This window comes from Amblyomma maculatum, chromosome 1, assembly GCF_055883805.1.
Source record: "Amblyomma maculatum isolate TAMU_Amacu chromosome 1, ASM5588380v1, whole genome shotgun sequence".
NCBI lineage: Eukaryota > Metazoa > Arthropoda > Arachnida > Ixodida > Ixodidae > Amblyomma > Amblyomma maculatum.
The window spans coordinates 141,252,908-141,269,775 of record NC_139344.1 but is presented as its reverse complement, the minus strand read 5'-3'; the positions used below and the strand labels follow the sequence as shown (position 1 = coordinate 141,269,775).

The 16,868-nt window shown below is 46.2% G+C and overlaps 1 protein-coding gene across 1 annotated transcript; it reads right to left on the bottom strand.

Moving 5' to 3' along the window:
- Nucleotides 1–2,963: 2,963 nt before the first annotated feature.
- Nucleotides 2,964–7,916, bottom strand: LOC146204181 (uncharacterized). The gene is made up of 3 exons (XM_084586197.1): nt 7,483–7,916; nt 4,471–4,920; nt 2,964–3,670 (listed from the first exon to the last, which is right to left on the bottom strand). Exons 1-2 carry the CDS (start codon nt 7,492–7,494, stop codon nt 4,537–4,539), a joined length of 396 nt encoding a protein of 131 aa, XP_084442323.1. The 5' UTR covers nt 7,495–7,916; the 3' UTR covers nt 2,964–3,670; nt 4,471–4,536.
- Nucleotides 7,917–16,868: the final 8,952 nt, after the last annotated feature.

Below are 16,868 nucleotides of genomic sequence, written 5' to 3'. Positions count from 1 at the left end.
CAAAACGACGACACAGGTCCGATAGAGTGAAGGTATGGGGGCGAACTTGGCGCCCCTCTTAAAAGTTTAGAGGAGTGGGGAGGTTTCCAGCTCAGAAGATTTCGTTTCGCGATTTAAAAAAAACCTCAAGGCCCGAAAACAGAGCTCAAATGTGATGCTTTTCGAACCGTCCCGTTTGTGAGCAAAAGGCTGTGCATGTTATATACCCGAAGGAAGAAAGGCAACGTCGAACGTCTGCGGAAAAGCAGATCAAGTTCACTTTCGGCCTAGAAAACACCTTCCGACGTGGGTACGCCAAGTGTGAAAGGGCGCAGTATCTGCCACGCCTGATTAAATAGTGCCTCTTCGCCCAATCCTCCTCACTCGCCTAAAAGATAAAAAAAAAAAATCCTCTACGGTTTTTTTGTCGCTCGTCGCTCCCACCGTGAGGGCCCCGTAGGAATCCCGCGCGGGCGCCGCCGCATCCCGTGTCAGCCGCTTCGCGGCGGGCAGCCCTTTCACTTACCCGTCCTTTCTTTTTGGTTTTTCTCTTTGCCGTCGTGCGCTTTGTTTGCGTTGGAGCATCGGCTCTAACGGGACGTCCGCGAGGCGGCCCCGAGACAGGCAGTCCCGAGCGATGGCCGCAGCGCAGTGCGCGCGTGACCATGAGCCAGTTTGCTGTCCTCGCCTCTGGTGTAGGAATTTCGGCTGCGGTTTTCTCTCGAAGGAGGGGGATGTGCGGCGCCCAGGCCTGTCCGGCGGCGGCACTGTCATTACCATTCGGCCAGTGATGCGCGGCCGCCGCCGCGGGAGACGCGCGTTTCGCTAATCTGCCGCTCCAGATAGAGCCAGGAAAGCGGCCAACCGGCCGACAGCAGCGAATTCGGGCCCGCGCCTGCAATTAAGCTGGCCAGGAAAAGTGTGTGCTCGAGGAAGTCTCGCGCCTCGCGGCTGGACCGCCTGGGCGTTGGCCGTCGGCTACCGACGGGAAAGAGAGGAAGCCGCTCGCAGGAGCACACTCGAACGCGGACGCCGCGGGCGCAGCAGTTGTCCTCCTTCCCGGCATCAAGACCACACCTCGTAAAGTGTGGAGCTGGCCACCGGGGCCCTGGGCCCGCGAGACCCCGTACGCCATCACGCACGCGCCACATGCCATCCAAGCGCGTCCCGGCAGTCCCGGCTCGCGTTGTCGGCACTCAAGTGATGCTCCGACTGGTAGGCCGCGTTTCAAGGGAATCGCGCCACTTGGGTTCATCGACACCAACGTGCACAGGCGACGGCTGAATCGAACTGAAGAGCATGCTATCTTGCACGCGGTAGTAATTTAATATATGACAATTGCACGCGGTAGTAGTTTAATATATGATAATGGACATTCGACGGAAAAGTACAGGAGTAGAAAGTGCGGGCTGTATGTCTCGAAGCTGTAGCTGAGCTTCATGAGGGCCGCCGTAGTGGGGAACTCCGGATCATTTACAACCGCCTAGGATTCTTAGCCGCGCGCTGATACCTGCAGGACATGGCAGTCTTATGACCTTCACTTCTATCAAAATTCGAGTCATGTGGCCGGAATTCGAGCCCGCGACCTTGAGTTCAGCAGCCCAACGCCCTGGCACCAAAGCCACCGTGCCAGGCTACGATATCGAACAGCATCGATGACAGTAAATGCGCATGCCGCAAAAATGAAAATATCCGAAGTTTACATTGAACCTATCGTTAATCGCCCGACTGGTTGGGAGCGGGCGCGCGTGATAGAAGAATATGGGAAGGGAGAGTGAGGCCACTCATTCCAAAAGCCACGGGAAGATATTTTCAAAGCGCCGCTCGCGACAGGGGAAACCGCTCAGGTTGATTAAAAATGCGGTATAATTACGCAAGTTAGCCATCTCCCCAAGAAATGTTTTAATCAGTAGTCGGAAAAGTGATCGTTAGGAAGACAACAGTACCTGAAGGAGCTTCAAAGAAGTGCGTACAAGGGTCCTTGTCGCAAAATATAGGAACTTAGGAATTAATACGATCACGCGTCTAGAGAAATACACCCAGCGTATTACGCTAAGCCATTTAGGCCGCCGATGGCGGGCACTCAAGGAACAGCGGATATAATATTACTGGGGCCCTTCTCCTCGCCCTCCCTCTCAATCTAATATTATTTCTTTTTGCGCTAAGGGCAATGCGACGTATCGGCCTTTTCCAAAAGTTCCAGGGCATCGAAGTTTGGCTCTAAGTGCTGTAGTCGCGCTGCTAGAGCGATTAAACCTTTGAGAGGCGAAGAGAGCCTTCCTCCTCACTCCTCTACAACTTTGGACTGCCAGGTGTCATACAAGCCCTCCGCTGGATGGCCTATCGAAAAAAGCGTGGTGCACTGGTAGCTCCTGAAAGCGGCTCTGCCTTGGGCATCAGTCTTTCCGTGCCAGACTTGCCTGCACTGATGTGATAGTTGCTTGGGGAAGAACGCCTTGAACTCGTCAGCGTGAACGATATTTGCTGAAATTTCGAGTCTAATCTCGTTTTCTTGTTTCTGTTGACCACGATGATCATAATGATGACGGCGGCAGTAATATTGGGCAGTCTGCTCTTTTTTTTTTTCTTTTTACCAACGTTATTTGGAGACCTTTGAAAGTACATACTTTGAACAGCTCAAAACACTTCGCGGAACGTTCCGTTTCATTTACGTACCTGTCTGTTGACTCCCTCTGTGCACACATGCTCAGCAACAAACCTTCATACTTCACTGTATATTCCTTTACTAGAGCAGAGAAACATGCACGTTAAAGCCGATAGGCGCTGATATTCTTTGCTTTTTTAGCACTATGCCTTCTCTGTATTGTGCTGCTTCATTTCTGTCCAAACACAATGCGGCGGCTTGCCACAATTGTCGACATGCAAATAAATTTTGCATGGACACGATAACTTCTTAATTTCTGTTATAAAAAATCAAGCAAGTGTCAACTTGTCAAACAGAAATTGACCGAAACTTGTGCATAATGGTATCACATTTATTTATTTTAAACACTTCACAGGCGTCACGTCAGGTATTGTAGAGGATGGGAGTGTAGGGTGGGGTTATATCGGGAAATGTGGCATTGCTCTGGCGATTTTCACTTTAATGTTTTGCATAAAACGCTTATTGCTGCGTTAAATGCGTCTGTGCTGCAAATATATATGTGCGACGGCTTGGGTGTTGCCCCCCCCCCCCCCCCCCCCCTTTAAAAAGAAAGTAATCGTTTGTTTGTTAATGAACTGCTTAGTACATGATCTTTCGCTGCCTTTCCTTGACGTCGAGAGTTTTAACGAAGGGTATCGACCGACCGACCGACGACTCGCATAGTAACATTCCGACCCCCTATGGACGTGTTCTGGGAAACGTGCTTGAGTGAGGTCTTGCGATGAACCTCGTCTGTTTCCGAGTCCAGGGCGATCCGTTCGAAGGCGATAAGTGCCGGCGAGGCTTTATTTTGAGACCACGGATGCTGGCCGGTGGGTTTATTGCCGCCGACAGTCGTCGTCGAGGAAGCCGACGCGGATGCATGCATGACGACGGCAGCGCTTGTCTCGGTACTCGTCTTGCCAGGGGCGCAATGGTCCCAATTTCATGCGTGGCGAGTATTTATAGGCCTATATACAAAATGTACACGATGGCTTGATCGTGACGCCAGGGCGTGCAGTCCCCCTTGACCTCCGGCGTCAGGCCCTGCAAAGAACAACAACACTGCGTTGGTGGAAGCAAGGAAACAAGTGCAACACGTGCTCGCGCTTTGACCCGCTTTGAGCGCGCCGAGCTTTGCATTCAAGAGTGGTGCGTTATGGTTTTGCTGATTACTCGTCGGGTTAAGTATAGCCCGCTCATCACGATGTCCGCAGACTGCTTCCTCTAAGAATACTCATCGGGCCAACCTTGGCACTGGGCCGGTCGGTCCAGCGTTGAATCACTCATCTTCGTGCGGAGGCGTGAGGACAATTCAGGGCGTGCAAAGTGCCTTTTACGTAGCGCCAAAGGGTTGTGTTGCGCTCCAGTGGGGCTTAAGGCGCCCAGATTTGCAGGACGAGATCCCTCCAGATATAAAACTAGGATAATAATTGCTAAACATGCCCTAATGCATGGATCGGATTTACGAGTGCTATGCGGCGACCAGTCGTTTATGTTGTCATTATTTCAAACGGTAGTGTCGCTGGCAATGCTGCGGCCAGGCAAACGTGAAGAGGAAGTGAGCAATTTTTTTCCTCGACGTAGGAAGGGAATTTCGCTATCTTAAGCTCACTGTTTAGAATTTGGACTTTTTATACCCTTCGCGCTACGGCAGTGAACAAGAGCAAAATTAATGCACTAAGATGTCACCGGTTCCTCGACCATGACATTAGTTGGTGTTAGTAGACAGAGAGAGGAGTCATGTTGCGAACAGCTAACGCGACCTAGTCTACAACTTCGTTTCGGAGGTGAGTTACTGCAAAGCCAAAGGCACGCTACGAAGTTGCCCGTCATGCACTGCTTACTTTTCAGGAGGGCAATGCCCAGCGCTAGGGCTGTTTCTCCCACTTCATTTGTAGTACTGGCAGGCGCTACCACTTGTAGTCCAAACTGTTTGAGGCACCGTAACTGGAGAAAAAGTCCATCGAGGACGCGAAGCCGCCGACGCCGCCTCCTATGCTTCCGTCTACGAGACTGACAGGAACGCCGGCGGCGATGGTCAGTACGGGCTTGAATCCGTGCTCCACCGTCGTCACGGGTTCGGCCACGTAACCGATCACGGGTTTGGGCACCAGCTTGACCTTGAGCTCAGGCCTGGCCTCGAAGCGCACCCGGGCCACGGGTGCCGTGATGGCGACCGCCGGCGTCCCACCGGAACCTGCCGGAACTCCAAAGCCACCGACAGCCGCCGCTCTGGATATGCTGAGGCTTCCGGCTAGGGCCGCCGGAGACAATGCGCAAAGCAGGACCACGGCCTGCGCAGAAACGAAAAGCAAACAGTTGGCTCGATTCACCTGGCCTCTGTGGAAGCATACACGGTCTCTCCTCAGTCGGCCGCTTGAGGAAGCCAGCCGGCCTCCTCCCATTCCGAGCGTACGTTGACGGACACTGAGAGTAACGGAAAGAGGGAAGACCCCAAAGAACGCAAAGCGGCGAATGGGTCCTCTCGGAAGGAGAGCGGCGTCAGACGGTGACCCTCGTCATTGTGCAAAGGTCATGGCATCCACTGCGGCCGCTACCCCTGCCCGCTTTGCGTCATCGCGCGCGTAATTGACCGCAGTCCGCTTACAACGTGCGATGCGCTCCGCGAGGTTTCCCGGTAACTGCTCGGCTCGCCGCTGAAGACGTCTGGCCCACAGGCGGCCCCGTAAAAGGGGCCCCTCGACTCGCTGACCTTTCCTCCTTGTGCCGGAAATTCGTAACGCGGCAGCGTAGATGTGGGTCCGTCTTCGCCCTGCGGTACGCAGTCGACAGCGCTGGCAGCCGTCGCTCTTAAACGCTTTCTTGAAAGCGGATTGACCGCGGTTGAAATGCCAAGTGCAACCGTGTATAATATGGAATTTTGTCGTGTTGCAAAATAGCGGAAAGAGAATTTGGTTTTTCGTTTCGACCACCGTACCAAAGTAATTTGCCTTGGACAAAAAAGAACAAGTGAGTGTGTAATAGACTGACACCCAAGAGGCCACCGTGGGTATCTAAATATAAAGTTATCACGTAATGTTTGGGGCTAATTTCAAGAAGAAAAAAAAACTAAATTCTGTATATAGTCATCATCGCAAATTATACTAGCAACTAGGGGTTTGCGACCAGTAGTTTTTCGAAAATAAATCGAAAACAAAAATGTTAGGTTTCCTACAGAATCAGGCACGAATGGTTCATTTAAAAACCAAACCGAATACGAAGCAAATATTGCTTATTAGCCTGGAAGTTCGTGAAGAGCTAATATTCGTGTGAAAAGAGCTAAGTGCTAGCGGCGGCTCCGTGAGTCATGGAATTAAGAGTGGAGCCATCGAAAGAGAACGCTGGTTACCGCTAGGGGACACGAAACATAAAGTCAGCATATCGACTCATATGCATAGCAAAATTACCTTTTGGTAATGATTACGGCAGTGAACAAGCTATAATATAAGACGAAACTCTATAAAAAAGCAGTAAATACCTTTAGAGGGCCCTCCATGCAGCCAGTGGCGTTGACTGATTTTCATGACGGTGCGGTTAACCCGACTAAGCCGTGGTGAACCTTCTATCATCTGCCGCCCCCGCTGTATGACGCTAACAGGTGCGAGGTGAATATCCATGACGTCATGGGAATCAGTCGATACCATACCATTAGACTTCCTCGACGGGCACCTGCCTCTTTTTCTTGAGCTGTGTCCGATTGCAGCGCCAAGTTTCGATTGACAAGAAGGACGGGAGTTATTTTCACGGCCTTCGAAATCAAGAAATGAAGTCAGGGCTTGCTAAATCTGGCTGAACCCTGTCGCGTCGCCCAATCCTTAAGGTAATACGTATGAGCTATTGTGGACGCCGCCACACGAATGCACCGTACCGCAACGCTGAAGAGCCCTTCGCTCATTAACTGATCATGAGAACAGGCTTTTTCGTACCACAGGAAGCCATGTTTTATAACAGCCGTGAAGGAAAAAAAAAAGAGAAAGAAAACAAAAAAACAGTGTACTCGATTCTAATTTCGAGCCAATTCGCAAACTTAAAAGTGGATCATTCTGAACACGCACTATCTGATTATAGTTTAGCGAACCGAAACAAAAGGGATATTCGATTCTCTAATACAAAACTTCGAATATTCGCATACCCCTAGCAGTGATCTGTATATTAATTTTCTTAGAAATATTAAGGTCACAAGTAAATGCATGAAAAGGGCAAGAGAATAAAAATAAAAAGACATTCTCGTTGCCTTTATAGCCGCTCCTTCATCGTCAGAAGAAATTAATTTCTTTTTAAAAGGTCAACAGACGGGTCCTGAAATACCGAATGCTAGCAGCAATATAAATGTTCATCACTTGACTTGTCGAAATTTGAAACACACTGTTTTATACACACAGGCAAAAAATAAAGAAAAAAAAAAAAGACGGCCTAAATTAAGGATCCCGACCCCAGCCAGCCATCACAAGCGACATCAAAGCCTAGCATGTGTTTAAAACTTGGTATTTGTATACATGGTCCACCTAATTTTCTGATTCCACTCACACGAAAGCAGCCCCATAAAGATTATGCTTTATGTAAGCAGCTTTGTGTGTGCGATATGGGCAAAACAAAAACTAAGGTAAGCAAATTAAATTCATACTGATCACGAACAAGGAGGGGAAAATGTGCCGGAGACGTGGAACACCCTGACACTGAAATCGTCAACACACACGCACAAACAAATAAAGTTCGTCGATCTGAGTCGTCACCTTTCTATGTAAATTCTACTCTTTTCTAAAGGTACCTATAGACCCATCGCGTGCATCTCGTGACCCGAGGCCCCGACGGCCCTCAATGCGGTCACATTCAAAACGCGGCGGCCATATACTTACGAGAGATAACATGGCGCCGACTCTCTTGTGTGCGTCGTCTTCTGAGTTCTTAGCTCAAAATGACCGTGGCCGTCCCGCGGTCGCTTCCCTATATACGTTAAGCGCGACCACCTAAAATAGCGGGCAAACTCGCCGGAGCACGACAGAAGGAAAAGTTTCCCAGACTCGATTCCACAAGCAGAAGCGCTCCAGGACGCGGAGACAGTCGCGGTTGGAGCACGCTACATCCGCTATAGGATGGAATCCTTGTACCACGACATACGGGCGACCGCTGTGGGCGGACGTCGGCGGTGCGCGCTCGGATATGGGCTAATCACCAGGAAAAAGAAAAAAAGAAAACAGCGCCGCTGTGGTCTCGAATTCGGCCCGCTTTGTGTCCTGCGCCCCTGCGTGTTTCCGTCCGCGTACTAGCAAATGCATGCTGCCCGCGGATACGTCCAATGTAGATTCATGGACAACGCGCACGCGCCCGATAAGGATGGGGCTGCGCCGGTTCTTTGCAGATGGCGACTAGCGATTAGCTATAGGCACCATAGTTGCCTGTCCACGTCGTCCCCCTCCCCCATTTTGCAGCGTGCCCAGTGCTGTGCAAACTATGCACGCGCGATGGCACAAGGGCCGTATCGCTTCTTTTTCGTGGTGCGCAAAAGAGATTGGATCAATTTTGTATTTGCACAATGTTGCCTTCACTCTCGTAACACCTACAGTTCCGAGTCGAAGTAACTGATAGGCGGAATATATAACCGGCACGTTCCTGGTTCTGGCGCGACGTAGTCTTTTTATAGACTTCCGCAACGTCGTCACATCACATTGAACAGAGTATTGCAGGAACTTAAACGACTGTTTGTTGTTACATCCCCCTCCTACCCTTTCCTAAGACCCGGTCACATCGTTGTCAAGCTTTAAAAAAATTGAAAGTGTGCGAACGTGCCCTCCCCTCCACACTTCCTCTATTGAGCCATCAAGCAAAGCAGCGACTTATCTCGCACGAGCATGGCTATAACTGAGGACTTGGTTATACCCGTGAACTATATATATCGGTAGATTTTGATCGTACTAACTAATGTTATGACCGCAAGTAATGCTGTAGCGTGGAGCCTTTACTTTGGGGTAAGTACGCGATCATTAAAAAAAAATGGAAGTCGGTGAAAAACCTTGGCGTGGAACGACATGACATGCTTTCATTTGACCCACAGCAGATATTCCTCCTTCTGCTAATCGCCTAATTAATTTCAAACAGATTTCTTTTCTTATATCGCTAGTTTGCGGCAAGCAAACCGCGCACGAAACGTAGCCATCGCAATCATGTTTGAGCTCAACTTAGATGCATTCTCTCCAGCAATATGCAGCAGCCTCCACTGAGCCTTAATAGTTCAGTTTTATTCATTGTTCGTAAAACAAATGTAAATGCAGCAAAAAATTGTTACAGGAGTCAGTCCCAGTAATATACAGGCCTGTCCCCGTAATACAGTGGTCGAGGCAAAAAGCTAAGAAGCCGCTCATCACAGCGTCACAAGTGAAACGCTATGAAAAGTCAGCGAATATGTATAACCTCGTAACCGTCAATAGAGTATCATAAGTGGGCCAAACACAGATTTGCAATACGTATTTGAAATTTTCTCGCATTCCTTACCGATGTCATCGCTCTTGGCCTCCGTTAATCTATCTTCACGCGTACCTCCGTAAGTGCATTTTCTTGTATTTTCCACATTTATTTTTTTAATTGCCCTGCAATTTAGGCTCCATCAGCGAACATCACAAGCAACGGCGTGCTTACTGAACCAGTAAAGGGAAGCGCACTCGCGCAGACGAAGGTGATGCCAGCAAGAAAGCGGCCGGTTGTTCCCGGCGCCCGCCTGCCGCATGATCCGTAACTCATCTTAACTGCGATCCCTCCTTCTTGCGTGGCTGCGTCTTTCTGCCAACCTTGAACGTGCCTTCTGTAGCGCTTCGAACAATGCAAGCCAAGCGTATTGTTGCACCCACGGCAGCGCGGAAAAAGTGGCCGGAGTCTTGATACCAAAAAGATCCAACAAAAGCAGGCTGTAACCCAGATTCACAAACAAGGCAGCCCCACGCGAGACATTTCAGGCTTTGTGTACCGCTTATAGTCAGTCCAACTTAGCTTTTAAATAAATGCGATAAAGAAATTTAAAGACAGAAAAAAAAAAAAAAAAACACGCTGAATGCGAAGCACAGACGGCGATGGATATACACGCTGCCCAAAATGGTCGTTCCGCGCAGCCGTCAGGACGGCTCGCTCCATTACGGAGTGCGCTGTCGGCGTGAGATTGTTTCGCATTCGAGCGGCCGATGCGGCGCAGACAGGGAAGAACACTGTTTATACACGCCTGAAAAGAGCCAGACTGCCCACGTTGCTGGTTTTGAACGTCTCGGGAGTGCATGCGTGTGCACTGTACGCAGCGCGTGCATATACACTGCTCTCCCTTTCTCGCGCGCCGTGCAACACCAGGAGACGCCATTTGGGAAAGACGAGGAGGCACGCTGTTATTGCGGACGAACACGTGACTCTAAAATAGGGCTTCGACCACTTTCGAGAGAAATCGGAAATTTTTTTTCAGAATAGTGCCCGCATCGCCGGAATTGGCAGCGGCAACTGCATATCATCGATTTCCAAATCATGAGGATTGCGCACAAAGGCCCCGGAAAACTGTTTTGGCTGCCAAAAGGTATTAGCCCTCCAACCCGAGAGCTAGCGACGGCACAACGCCGCGAATCCTACTGGAACTTCCTAGTTTGTTTTCGAGTGGTAGGAAGCAGGTCGTGGCGGAATTTCCGCTGGCCACCTCTTCCGTATTCAAGAGTGCATTTAACGGAGCCCACGGGCTGAGATTTCGCTGCGGGGTCAAGGAAATTTCCGTCTTTACCGCCAGGTCACCATTTCATTTATTTATTTATTTATTTATTTATTTATTTATTTATTTATTTATTTATTTATTTATTTATTTATTTATTTATTTATTTATTTATTTATTTATTTATTTATTTATTTATTTATTTGTTTATTTATTTATTTATTTATTTATTTATTTATTTATTTATTTATTTATTTATTTATTTATTTATTTATTTATTTATTTATTTACAATACTGCTAGTCTCAATACGAGACCGTAGCATGTGGGCAATCAATACAATAGAAAGTTCAAGATAATAAGGACAAATTTCAAGCACATCAACACTAAGAGAACTCTGGCAGTAAATATTATATAGCTACTAGTAGTCTAGTAGATAGATTACACTAAATGACAGAAAACATCAGAACAGTGAGATAACAAAAAATTGTACAACAGCAGTCGTTCATATACACAAGCATGCTAGTATACGAAGTAAAAGAAAAAACTACAATATTTGCAAAAAAGAAGGTAACGGATCCCAGTAGGCAAAACCGTCATCTCTAAAAATAATGTATGGAGTAACGCAATAAGTACAGGTTGCGCGGTCATCTGATAGAATGTAATACTATGAGAACTTTACTCATGTTTGTTAGATTGTAATTTTGTTAGGAATCCGCAATGGTAATCGATGGATCGTGTTGATTCCATTCGCTGATCGCTAATGGAAAGAAGGAATGCTTCAGAGTGTTGATTCGACATGAATATTCAGTAGGCGCATGCTTGTGCTTGGTTTTCCGTGACCGTGAGAGGGATGCATATTAGAGCACGTTTATAATATAATTGCTGCGTAATAACTGATATAGGAACTTCAGGCGGGATTCCTTTGCCCTAGATGATAGTATGAAAGACCAAATGATGCGGCGAGAGCGGTAGGGGAGTCAGATTATTTGTATTTGTTATGAATTAACCTTAAAGCCTTTTCTCAAGGCGAGTGACGTTAGTAATTGATTGTGGGAAGGAAACAGTGCTTGCATTTTCTAAAGTCGGTCTTGCAAGGCTAGTGTAGGCAAAAAGCTTGGTATTTTGAAGAACTAAACGTAGGCATCTTCTTAGAAAGAACAGTTTTCGCAAGGCATCAGCGGTCACATTGACGATATGCGCGTCCCATCTTAGATCGGACGTTAAAGTTAACCCTAGGTATTTATGTTGTGATACCCTTGAAAGCTTTGATCCATTTATACTGTATAGTTAGTCATATGGCTGTTTTTCTTTTTTCTTCGGATGATTGTCATGCAAACGAATTTTTTTAATGTTTAATGTCGTCTGCCATGTGGTATACCATTCAGCAATTTTGTTAAGATCGCTGCTTATCTTAAGGTGGTCTGCGGGATTTTCTATCGTTTTCTACAGAATACAATCATCGGCGAAAAGTTTTATGTTGCAGTAAATGTTATTGGTAATATCATTGATGAAGGCTAAAAAATATAATGGCCCTAGGACAGATCCCTGCGGTACTCTTGAGTCCTGATGTAACGGGAACTGGTCTTGATAGAACTTGCTCGGAAGTTACAAATTGTGAGCGGTTGGTCAAAAAATCCGTGATCGAACGTAACACATTTCCATCTTCAATTATGCTTTGTAGTTTCGATGTTTGTTGTGGCTGACACTGTCAAATGCTTTACAGAAGTCAAGTAGTATGATATCCGTTTGACTGCGCAGTCGTCAGTATACTGAGAGCGAGATCATGCACGACCTTTGTTATCTGAGTGATAGTCGATAAGCCACGGCGAAAACCATGCCGATGGGGTGATAGGTGATAATAAGTTTGGAATCTCCACAAATTGCTTTGCGTGCTTTGAGATAATGTGCTTCGTGATTTTACACGACGTACTGCTAAGCGAAATGGGTGTGTAGTTACCAGGTGAGTTTGTATCTACAGGTTTATGAATGGGCAGAATCTTCGCTTTTTTCCAATCGTCGGGCAACTTTGATGTTGGTAAGGGCCTACGAAAAATGACACCTAGATATTTGCTGCACCATTCTGCACATCTTTAAGAAATTGGTTAGGGATGCAATCTGGACCACTTGTTTTCTTTGTGTCTATGTTTAGTAGCAAGCTAAAAACACCATCATCTGTTATATTGAGAGGACCGATACATGACGTAGTTGTGCGGCACCGGTTAGGAAGTGCGCATTTTTTTTTTTTTTTATGAAACCTCACTGGGAGAAATCGTTGTACATGTTAAATTTGATATGTTTTTTTCTTTGTGGACAGATTGGACGTTGGCGTTTTATCTTTGCGGAAATATTTCCAAAATCATGAGGATTATCCTTAAGAAGTGCAGGGAACGCCACGTTGAAGTATTGCTCCTTTGCATGTTTTTATACCTCTTTTAGCCTCGCTACTGACTAGATAGTTGCAATGATTTGGTAATATTTTGTCCCTTATCTTTAATTGATCTACGTAGTCGCTTGGCTTGTCGTTGTGCTTTAATCACATTCCTAGTAATCCACGGAAAGTAATCCACAGTGGTAAACTATACAGTAGGTTACCATATTCCAAAACTGTTCCCATAAAGTGTTACGTCAATGTTCTCACTTGAAGCAATGTCAAAAAATGATTGGAATTCGTGAGCGAGGTGTGCTATTATACTAGTGCCATCTGCGTTGTCAAAATTAGTTACGATTTGTATGCTTTTCTGATATATATTATACGGCTCTAATGCTAATCTGATGCTAAGGTTTACCATGGTCCGACATGCCTCATATGGCATGAACTTGAGCACGGGATTAAGGAAAGTGATCGTTGAATAGTATAATGTTTTAAATATTTCCGATTGATCCTTGGGTACGTGTAAGTATTAGCACAATTTGTTGAAGGTAAAAATGAACATTAAATCTATGAGGGCCTCTGAAGCTGCTGACGTATAGTGCATTGCTGTTCAATTTATGTCGAGGAGATTGAAATCGCCCATGATCATAATCCGTGAATGAATTTCGAGCTTGGTTCTGAAGGAATTCCTGAATCGCACAGATGGATTCATGTCCCGTAGAAGGACTTCAGTAGAAGTAGCTGGTAACTATGCCTGCATCTTTACAAGCTATCTTGCACAAAACAGCTTCCGCGCAGGGAACGTCAGGCAGGACAGTGAAAGGTATCTGCTTTTTTATCAATAATGCCACGCCCCCTCCTCGTGCAAACACTCTTCCAGCTCTTACAAACACAGCGCAAACACTCTTCCAGCTTCAGCGAAGCACAGGGCCTGTATAAATTGACATCTCTATGGCGCAGCATATCTCAGTCGAAATGATGTTCCTGCTCGTGTATAATTAGTCTGCCGAACAGTTGAGAGTTTTGCCGTGGTAAAGGCCGTCCAGGAGTGTCCGGAGCCATCCTTCGGCCACTACATCTCGCTTCTCCTAGTCTGCGGTGTATTTTTGACGCGATAAAATAAATGTTTAAAAAAACATATCAATAAACCAATCAGTCAGTCACTCACGTGAGGAATATGGTGCTTCCTGGTGCCGTATAAATGTCTGTATTCTGGGTCTGTTCGCAATGCTGCTACTATTTATGATTTTTTTAACTGCGTTCAACGTCCCAAAGCGACTCAGGCAATGAGAGACGTCTTAGTGGAGGGCTCCGAAAATTTCGATGAGCTGGGTTTCTTCAACGAGCATCGACATCGCCCAACACACGGGCGCCTAGCTTTTCGCCTCCATCTAAAAGCGGCCGCCGCGGCTGGGATCCGATCGAGCGCCTCAACCACTGCGCTACCGCGGCGGGGCGATACTTTTTATAGGCTTCTCAATAAATGTGAAATTGACTAGCTCTAGCAGGTGAAGATTTCTTTAACTGAACCAGCCTCCGAGTATAAAATAAGGTTCTTCTTTTCTGCATCTATTATCTCACTCATCGTCACTGTAGCAAGTAGGACGTTTCTCTCGGTTGTGTCGTGACCACTGTAGGGCCGTGTCATTGTATGCCACGCTTGGATCATTGTATTGCCGAGAAGGCTAAACAAGCCTCTGAAAAACTGGAAGCAGGAAGCAACAAAAACACAAAGCACATCATCTGTCCGCACGCTGCTCTAAAGGACAAAAAAAAAAAAAAATCACGCCAACGTTGAAAGTTGCTTTAATGAGAGAGAGAGAGAGGGGGGGGGGGGTATGAACGGACAGGGGTGGGGACATAGATATGAACAGTGCGTTCACACCGACTGAAGTAAAATAAAAAACGACCTTCATCGAATCTTTCACAGGCTCCCTGATTCCCAGAAAGCAGACGGAGAGCAGCGCAGCTAGCCTTGCGTTTCCACGTGGACTCGCGAAAAACGCATTCTTCACCAAGTACGGTTCTCGAACAATGACTGAGGAAGCAACGCAATTCTGAAAAAAAAAAAAAAAAAAAAGATATGTATCAGCAGGCGTTGAAATGGTAGTGGTTGAGCATAGAAAGCAAGGGTTGCTTGATGTGACCAAAGATGAAGAAGAGCATCATAGAAGAAAATGAAATATACTGGCGTATTTACAAACAAAGAACTCGATAACATGAACCAGCTTCAAGTGCCTCACTAGAAAATAAAAAGAAGGCACGAGTCTGTTCATACTGAACATGAGAGGACATTCGGGATTCAAAAATAGCGTCACAAATGTTAGTCATTCTCTGCCGCATATTTAAATCAGAAATGGCAAGAGAGGAACAAACGTAATCACCTTACAAATATCATTGTTAACCGCCGTTCAAGTGCCCACCCTCGTGTACTGTCCCATCTGGGGGCCACTTGAGGTTCTAATAAATAAATAAGTAAACGGGGAAACGAGAAGTAGGAAAGAAGATAGGAGTTTTCAAGGGCAAACCACACTTTGCCCTCCGTGTCGTTTTCTTAAAATAAAAAGAAAATATTTAGCAGTCGTGCCACCATTCGTCAATTGTTTTCTTTGATTGCTTGGTGATTAACAATATATAAGCACGTGCTCGTACTCACAATATATATATATATATATATATATATATATATATATATATATATATATATATATATATATATATGAAGGAAAGAAGCCAACAGTCGCCGAGGCCAAGGAAAGCGTTGGGGATGGTATGTTTATGTCATTTTTTTTTTATGTTTACTTCGATAACCACAGAAATTAGTAATGTAATCTATTTAGGGGAAAGATAATTAGACACAAAGTAGAAGAAAAAACAACGTGCCGATGGTGGGATCCGAACCCACGACCTCCGAATAACGCGTCCGGTGCTCTAACGCGTCCGGTGCTTTTTTTCTTCTACTTTGTGTCTAATTATCTTTCCCCTAAATAGATTACATTACTAATTTCTGTGGTTATCGAAGTAAACATAAAAAAAAAATGACATAAACATACCATCCCCAACGCTTTCCTTGGCCTCGCCGACTGTTGGCTTCTTTCCTTCATGTATTATAACGAGCACCCTCATTTCCCCTATATATATATATATATATATATATATATATATATATATATATATATATATATATATATATATATATATATATATATATATATATATATACACGCGGATATATATATACACGCGGATATACACGCGGATTTTAAGCTCCACTTTAAGTATGAGAAGACCATTGTTAGTCGGTCCCTTCCATGGCCTATCTCTCTACGTATCCCTTGAATGTTTGGGAGATAAGTTTGTAGCTGTGAATTCCTTTTCCACAGAACACGCCTTTGTTCGCCGTGGTCACTCGGTCGGTGGTTACGGCTGCCAAACGCGAAGGACGCAGGACGGAATACCGGCCGCGGCGGCCGCTTTTCAATGGAAGCGACAAGCTATCCCCAGAGTCATTAAAATCAACTATCGCCGTCAACTATACGTCAACTCCCTTTTCTGTCTGTCAACGACTCTCTTCTGCAGTTCTTCGTTGTTCCTTAGTTTTTAAAACGTTTTCTCAAAAAAAAAAAAATGAAGAAGAAGAAGAATAAGTCTGTATACGACAGCGCAAACACTCTTCCAGCTTCAGCGAAGCACAGGGCCTGTATAAATTGACATCTCCATGGCGCATCATATCCCAGTCGAAATGATGTTCCTGCTCGCGTACTGTTAATCTGCAGAACAGTTGAGACAGTGAGAGAAGCAGCATTCTGCTGTTTGAACAAATCTAATTAGCGCACACCCCATCGCCTTGTGAGCTCACGTGACCTCTTGCGTGTCAGTGGCGAACAAACTGCGAAGATAACAGTTGTTGGATGTATCCTTGCCGAAATGAAAGCCAAAGGTATAAGGCGGCGCTTCAGTGCATGATGTTCAGCAAGGTTAGCACCTTTGGTATCCAAATCACTCTGCTTTCTTCTCTCAGCTACAGGAGCAGATTGAGCATTACCGAATTTCACATCCCCATTCAGGAAACGATGTTCTATTGTGTCACTGATATTCCTAGAGACTAGAACATTTGCATTTTTGAGACTCGCTTGCGTCTTGTGCTGATTCCAGCCTGAGCCTGAGCCGAGCCCAGACACTGGGGCAGGCCGGGCC